This window comes from Otolemur garnettii, unplaced genomic scaffold (genome assembly GCF_000181295.1).
Source record: "Otolemur garnettii isolate 467f Iridium unplaced genomic scaffold, OtoGar3 scaffold00221, whole genome shotgun sequence".
Classification (NCBI taxonomy): Eukaryota; Metazoa; Chordata; class Mammalia; order Primates; family Galagidae; genus Otolemur; species Otolemur garnettii.
In genome coordinates, this window is record NW_003852616.1 from 662952 (window position 1) to 671533 (window position 8582).

At 43.2% G+C, this 8582-nt stretch overlaps 1 protein-coding gene across 1 annotated transcript in view; it reads left to right on the plus strand.

Annotated features, from left to right (window-relative positions):
* The first annotated feature begins 4035 nt into the window (after positions 1–4035).
* The window catches only part of VPS36 (vacuolar protein sorting 36 homolog), a 49512-nt gene continuing 44965 nt past the window's right edge, over positions 4036–8582 (plus strand). Inside the window, exon 1 of the mRNA XM_003801800.3 lies at positions 4036–4326. Coding sequence (XP_003801848.1) covers positions 4231–4326 — 96 coding nt within the window. The 5' untranslated portion in view covers positions 4036–4230. The remainder of the gene's footprint in view (positions 4327–8582) is intronic.

An 8582-nucleotide genomic window follows, 5' to 3' on the forward strand; every position in this document is an offset into this window, starting at 1 on the left:
CTTTATATGCAAGTCAGGGAACCTCAGGTGGGCCAGCAAATCACACCTTCCCTACTGCATTGGCAGCTCTCTCTCAGCCTCACTTCCTCCTAGGGGTAACCAAAATAATCTGGAGAATCTCGGCAGATTCCCAGCATAGTATCTGCCTGCCTCTGAGCACTTGCACTCACACACTGAAATTCACACACTCTTCTTTCCTCTACCATAAGAAAGAGTTCAGATGCTCTTATGTACATTCCCTCTCGCTTACTGAATATCATTGCTGCAACAAGTCTCCCTTCTCTCATACATCAAGTTTTTCCTTTTTTTGAGACAGAGTCCCAGACTGTTGCCCTGGGTAGAGTGCCATGGCATCAATGCTCACAGCAACCTCAAACTCCTAGGCTTGAGCAATTCTATTGCCTCAACCTCCTAACTAGTTGGGACTACAGGCATTCGCCACCAAGTCCAACTTTTTTTCTATTTTTAGTTGAGACAGGGTCTCACTCTTGCTCAGGCTGGTCTTGGAACTCCCGAGCTCTGGCAATCCACTTGCCTCGGCCTCCTAGAGTGCTAGGATTATTGGTATGAGGACCCACTGTACATCACTGTTCCCCCCTCAGTCATTGACATCAGCACTAAGTCATTTCTTAAACACAAAGAAATCAAACTTCCTCTCCACACTTCTCCTTCCTACTACCAACCAATCCTTTGTTCTTTGCAGCATAACTCAGACTTCTCTATACTCCTTGCCTACAATTCCTTTCCTCTTTTTTTCATCTGGAGCCTCTCCAGTAAGATTTTTTCGTCCTGTATTCCACAGTTGTTCCTGGGCCCACAGTTGTTAAGGTCACCAAGAAACTCCAGGTGATTAAAGGCAGAGATCAATATTTGGTCTCCATAGCACTTGACCTATCGGCAGATGTTTTCCTTTCCTCCTCCCTGGACACACTGTTTCCACTTGGCTTACAGAACATCACAACTTCTTACTTGTCTTGCTACCTCACTGGTGGCTCCTTTTTGGTCTCCTTTCCTGAGGTCTTCTTCTCTTGACCTATGTTAATTTGGTCTAATTTTTTTTTTTTGAGACAGAATCTTACTATGTCACCCTTGGTAGAGTGTCTTGGCATCACAGCTCACAGCCTCAAACTCTTGGGCTTAAGTGATTCTCTTGCCTTAGCCTCCCAAGGAGCTGGGACTACAGGCGCCTGCCACAGTGCCCAGCTGCTTTTTTGTTGCAGTTGTCATTGTTGTTTAGCAGGTTCTGGGCGGGTTCGCATATGCCCACTCATATGTATATGGCCAGCGCCCTAACCACTGACCTATAGGCGCCGAGCCAGTTTTGGTCTAAATTAATATTCCCGTACTCTTAAATGGACGCTAACTCTCATATGTGTTAGCCATAGGATAATGATTTTCTTTTGATTTAAAGTTATTAAGGTACAGCCTCATCAGTGAGAAGAAAGAAAGAAAGAAAGAGAAAGAAAGAAAATAAGAAAATAACTTTTAGGCAGCAAAATTTAATGCAAACGATTATTGAAGCCAGGGCTACCTGGCCTGGGAAAAGATTGATTGGCTTTGACATTGCATCCTGGTTAAGTCAGTCATCACCAATATCTGGTTTGCTCTCTAAGATGCGTTCATACCCTCTAAAACACTAATTCTATTTTGGGAGAATATGCCAAGAAAAACAATTCTATAAAGAAAATATATGTTGATTGTACAAGGAAAAATATAAGTGTTTCATTTATAAAGCAAAATTTTATAAATAAAATGGATAGGCTGGCAGGCACTGGTGTTGAGCAGCAGCTATAGGCAGGTGTGCAGGGGCCAACAAACAGGTAAATTTTGGAAGATTTACATACTGAAGTATTCTCTCAAGTAAATTCACGAGGTTTATGTTAATATTGTAAATATTAAAATAATCTTTTTGGTGATGAGGGATGCCCTATATTTAAGGTGATGCCCTATATTTTAACATTGGTAAAGCAGGACACCATTGACTGGGGGGGAGGTTCTTAATTAAAAAATTGGTCTATATGGAGCAACAAAAATTTTCGTAGAACGCAAAAATAGTATTGTAATATATATATTTTAAATTTCAACATAAGTACAATTTACAAATATAATACATTAAAAAAGATTATGTATAGGGCGGCGCCTGTGGCTCAAAGGAGTGGGGCGCTGGCCCCATATGCTGAAGGTGGTGGGTTCAAACCCAGCCCTGGCCAAAAAAAAAAAAAAATTATGTATAGTATTATTTTATTCTTTGGCATATTTCTCATTTGAGTGAATTTTTCTTAGTAGATTGCTGTCATTTAAAAGGTCATGAAAATTTTCACAAGAATTTGTTAAATTATATTTCACATATAAAATGGCTTTCAATGTCTCAACACTTAGTTGTGATTTTTCTGATGTCCACACTTTATTTACCTTAGAAAAAACACGTTCAGTTGCAGCATTAGTTCCTGGTAAGGACAGCACATATCCCACAATTTTTAGTGCATTATTCTATGGAACATAGTTTGTTTCAAAATGATGAAATATTTCTAAACATTTGTTCTCTATTGTGATTTTTGCTGATGCCCAAGAGTTAACCTTTTCTTTATTAATATATATTTTTAATAATGATACCTTGTAAGTTCTAAGTGTCACTTTTAAGGCTGGCGCTAGAGTTTTTGCCACCACTATAAAATATAAATAATATGAGTACTGTCTGCTAAATTCATGAAATAAATAAATTACCTAAATTATCTGAATAGCTGATTTGTTGACATCACTTGTTTAACTAGCACTAGCAAGCAGTTCGATGTGTATTGTCTGAGAGACAGTTACAAAATGTTTTTGTCGTTCCCAATGCCAAAAAATGCCACTGTTCATTAAGTCCAAACAATGGTGACCAAATTCTGACAACTGATCAACAATGCAAACTTTGATAAGCAGTTCTCGATAATCAGTTCTCAACAATTATTTGTTATTATTAAAGTTTAACATTATAAAATTAACAAAAATGATATAAAACTTTTATCCTGACAAATAGCCCAAATAGCAATGTTGGGACCAGAATTGCCACTGAGAGACCACCACACATACGTAAAGACAAAAAGTGCTTTATTTTGCAAGCATATGCCTGGGCCACTCTTCCCTTCAGCGTGCCTGGAGGAAGGGTGACCCCCTCCTGAAGCAGCTGAGGTTTTTAAAGTGCATAGAGGAATTTCAAGAAGTGTTTTGTCGGGCTGGGCTGCTATTGGCTGAGCTGTTTATGGTTAGGGACCCTGGGTGGGGGGTACTTGTTTGTTCCAGACAGTTTGGCTCCTTCTGAGCTAATTGTCCTTGCCTAGAAGGGAGGGAGGGAGGGAGCCAGTCTCCTTCTGATACCCATTCCACCTGGGGGACCTTGCCCAGAAGGGGAGTAAGGCGTTTACATTAGCCTTTTCATTTCCAAATGAAGTTACATTAACCTTTTCAGCAGCTGAAAACCCGGATATTCCCTTCCTGCTCTCCGCAGTTCCCTAGCTTGTCATGCATTCTTTCCAAAAATCGGGACTTTTAAAAAACGCCACAGGACACGGGACAAATTGTTAAAAATCTGAACTTACCTTACCTATATTGCCAACGCTAGACTCTCAACTTCTGGGCTCAAGAGATCTCCTCGCCTCAGGCCCCTGAGTGCCTGGGATTTAGAGGTACGTGCTACCGAGCCTGGCTAAATAAAAATAATCTTATAGGGGGAAAAAAAAGAGTAGCACAAGGTAATACTTATCATACTGACTACAGCTCTATAAAACATTTTTGTCACAAATATTCATTTTGTAAAAAGGTTATTATCATAACTTACTGCCTTTTACGAACATAGCAACATACACGGCAATGACAAGAAAACTGCCACCAATACGCAGGAATTACGTACAATAAGGAAGTCCAGGCTGCGGTGTGGACTCCCTCTACCACCGCTGTAAACTGCGGGTTTAGCACCGGGTGGACCACCTGCCAATCAGGCTTCCAGAAGACCATTGGCCGACGGACCGCCCAGGGGCGCTCTGCGCCCGCCTCCAAGTCCCGGCGTACCTGGGAGGCGCGGCGCTCCGGCCCTCTGGAGCGCTACGCTCTCCCTCTAGCCTAGTCTTCCTCCCGCCGACCCCGCCCGCCCACCGCAAGGGGGCGCCGCAGGCTGCTCGGTGCGGGGCTCACCGCCCGGGAGCGCAGGCGGGCGGGAGCGGGCCAGTGGCGGAGGCCGGCCCGGCGGCGGCCATGGACCGCTTCGTGTGGACCAGCGGCCTCTTGGAAATCAACGAGACTCTAGTGATCCAACAGCGCGGGGTGCGCATCTACGACGGCGAGGAGAAGGTAGGATGGCGGCCCTGCCGAGGGGCCGGCGGAAGGGTAAGGGGCTCCAGGTGGGCGTCGCAGCTCGGCCCGGTCCGGCCCCTGGCCTTGCTCTGGGCCCGCGGCGCCCCGGCCGGCCTCTGTGTGCCGGGCGCCGCGCTCAGTTCCTCCCCTCCGGCCGATCACCTGGGCGTCTACTCGCGCGGTTCGTGCGCGCTGAGCCCCCGACTCTGGAGCGGTTTCCAGCAGGCGCTGATTGGGGCTGCCTCCCTCCGCTCGCAGAGATTCGGAGGGGGGCACACCGTGCGCGCCGGGGAGAAGGTTTGAGGTCTGTCTGCCGGCGGCTGGGTGGCGATAAGGACGGCGTGGTTTCAGAACGCCTGATGTCACTGAGTCTCCGGCGCTATCAGTGGGGCACAGCCCAGTTCCGCCCTTTTGTTGGCTGCTGTACGTGCCCTGACCCAGAGGCAGCTTTGGCCTGACCTTAATGAGAGTCGGAGGGATTAGTCTGGCTGCTTTGCGATGAGGTTGCTTTGAAAGCATTTCCGAAGGAGGTAGCAGTGTCTTCCTCTTTGGAACGTCCTTGCCGCTCTTGGGTTTTTGGTTGTTTCTACTTTTGGTAATTTCTGTAAAAAGAAATTTTGAGCGTGTTTTGTAAAGAGAAGTAGTAGGCCATGCCTTATAAGGCAAGCATAAAACTTGGGAGAGGGTTTGCAAATGGAGAAGAGAAACATGAAGTATAAATGTTTTGTGGATACTTGGAGAAACTACAAAATATCCCATCGTGGATTGAAAAGTACAAACTGGACCTAGAAAAATTTTAAAACTCATTTACCCACAACCATTTTTAGTTTCTAGAAGTTTTAACTTGTTACATCTCCTTCCTTGTCGTTTTGTTAAGGAACTTACCTCTGTATACATTTCCTGGTCTGTGCTTTCACCTTCCTGGAGGCACAGGTGACTTTGGACCGGATCTTTGATTCTCTTGGGTTTTTTTCCCCCGTGGACTGTGTTGCCTCTATTATTGAGTCAAGGTGTTTCCTTAAATAATTTGCTTGGGCTTACTTTATTTACTGCCTTAGCACTTTTATTACTTTGATCTCAAATAGATCTTGCTTTTTTTTTTTCTCGAGATAAGGTTTTGCTCTGTTGCCCAGGCTGGAGTGCAGTGGCCTCATCATAGCTCACTGCAACCTTAAACTGCTGGGCTCAAGCGATCCTCCAGCCTCAGCGTCCCCAGGAGCGGGAACTACAGGCTCCTGCCACCATGTTCAGGCTAATTTGCGTGTGTGTGTGTGTGTTGCTCAAGCTGGATCTTGAATCTTTTGATCGGAGTGACAAGCTAATTTTTTTTTCTTTCTTTACCAAGTTTATATCTTTGGAAGTGTTTTAAATGGGAAATTTAATTGATCTCTTCTCCCTCAATAGGTTTAGTTCTACCCCCATTCTAAGAAGAACTAAATGTTGACAATGACAGGTATGCCCTCAAAGACTCTCTAAGTGTGTCCCAAAGACACACTTGGAAAGAGTGCCTGGAAGCATGGCACTCTGTTGTTCCTGGAACTCCAGCATGCAGATTGGGAACCCCTTTGCTGCCAGGCAGTATAGCTATGATATATTTCAAAGAATGTAAAATTACAACCATTGGTATTGCTATTTGGGAAAGAAAAAGCATTTTGGAACCAACAAATTCTAATTTTCCCTTTAAAACTTTTGCTGCTTGTTTTAGCAGACAAGTATATAGGTACCAGAGTTTGAAGTTTAGAAACCCTTTGATCTAGTCAAAAATTCTTTTTTTAAGATAAGAGTCTCACTCTGGGTAGAGTGTGTGGCAATATAGTTCAACAGCAACCTCAAACTCTTGGGCTCAGGAGATCCTCTTGCCTCAGCCTCCTGAGTAGCTGGAACTACAGGTGATGGCCAGGCTAGTTTTTCAGTTTTTAGTAGAGACTTGTTTCACTCTTGCTCATGCTGGTCTCCAACTTGTCAGCTCAATCGATCCTCTCTCCTTGGCATCCTAGAGTGCTAGCATTACAGGCATGAGCCAATGAGCCTGGCCCCCCCAAATTCTTAAGTCTCCTAAATGGAGACTCTTGAAATTGAAGTGATGTTCTGCATGGAGCCTCCTCACTAACTGTCTGCAGCTACTGGGTCCCTGGGCTGAGTGAGGGCAAACTGATAGCTGGGAGTAGCGTACCTTGTCCTGGTTTCTTCCTTCAGCTGGAAGGCTTCCAGCTTTCATGTGGTGCTGGAGACTAGGAGGCTGCACATCCGCCTCCAGATCTGCTGGAGTTCATCTGCCGTTCAGAATCTCTCACTGGCTTCCTGAAGCTGGGGATGGCAGCCCAGACTGCTTAGCCTTCATGGTAGCTTCCCAGTAAGTTTCCCAGGCCATGGCTGTCTTCTAGACCAGTTTGGTGCTTCTGGAGGGCAGAGAAGTGTACCTTATTCATGCTTGTATCTTCTGGCTTGCTGAAGATGTAAGACATGTTTAAAAAACCCTGTGGATAATTAAAATACCTACTGTGTGCCAGGAGCTATATATATGATCTCATTTAATCCTCTCAACAGGAATATGAGGTATTTTACTAGACGAGAAAATAACACTTAGAAATACAGTGACTGGCCTAAGATCCTCGGAGAGAGATAAGATTTAAATCTGTGTTGCTTGGACAGCCAACTCCTATGCATTGTTCCTGGTGCTAGCACTGCACTTCAAAATACAGCAGTCACCAGTGCCACTCTTGATGACATGTTGGATGTAGCTAATCCTCCCAAAGAGGAAACTGAGAGCCACAGTTGAATATTTAGAAAACTGTGAGCTGTCCAGGGTCACACAACTAGTAATTAGTGGAGCTAGAATTCCTAGTGAGATCCAGTGGATGTGTTCTTTCCAGTGCCCAGTGCCTCTCATGAAAGTGCATGCTTGCTTGTTTATACAGGTACAATTTATCTGCATTATGATGGGATAATGGGTTGTTTTCTTAAGTACCATAGACAAGTCATTTGTTTAAATTCACAGACGCTTCTATAGCTTCAACTAATTTAACAAATAACGTGAGAACATTAGTCATGTGTAAAGTGGTGAGTTGGCAGCATATACCAGAAGATTCAGAAGATGTTTATTGTCTTCCAGCTAACTATTTCACTTTTTGGAGTTTACCCTTAGGAAATAATCAGAGATGTGTAAAAATACTATATATGAGAATGTTCATCTCACTGTTCTTATATAATATACATTAGGGAAAAATTGGAAGCAATCTGAATGGCCACCGTAGAAATTGGCTAATTAAATTATGGCATGCCCTAATTAGCATGAGTAATTGCTAGTGATGTGCTGCTAACTGTATTTTTATAACTATTATACTTATAAAAGTACAAATGTTTTATTTTGTTTAAAGATTGTGTGTGTGTCTGTCCATCCACACTCTGATTATGAGTGGTTTCATTTTCTTTTTCAGACTTTAAATATTTTCTAGGCTGGGCGCAGTGGTTTATGACTGTAATCTCAGTGCTCTGGGGAGGCAGAAGCTGGTGGATCACTTGAGCTCAGCAGTTGAAGACTGGCCTGACCAAGAGTGAGACCCTGTCTACTAAAAATAGAAGAAAAAAAAAACTAGCTGGGCATTGTTTCAAGTGCCTGTAATCCCAGTTACTACAGAGGCTGAGGCAGGAAGATTGCTTGAGCCCAAGAGTTTGAGATTGCTGTGAACTATGATGAAGATACGGCTCTCTACCCAGGGCGATAAAGTGAGATTGTCTCAAAAACAAACAAAATTTTCTAGATTTTCAACAATGAACAGGTATTACTTGTGTAACAGATAACATTTATATTAAAGGAAACAGGGTAAGAGCTTTCAGTGAAAGTCTAAATTAGATTTTCCTTTAAGTCGTTAAACTTATTCTAGCCGTGAATGGTAGAAACAAACCAGCCTAAACTTGCCTATCAGCTTTCCATCATAATCCATTGAAATCCTTGAAGGGAACTATTACACAATTTCTTCACTTGGAGCAGCAACATTTTATATTTGCATGTTGTTAATTGATGTAGCTATGAAACATACTCTGGCTTCAACTTTAACATTAACATCCATATGCCAGAATTCAATAAAAGAAGGTGCAGAGATTTTCAATCAGAACTACTATGTTCTAAATCAGCATCACATGCTCTCAAGTTAATATAAATATTTGCTTTTGGAAAGGGGAAGTTTACTTACTGGCAAGAAAGAGATTTTATTTTATTTTATTTTATTTTTTTGAGACAGGAGCCTCAAGCT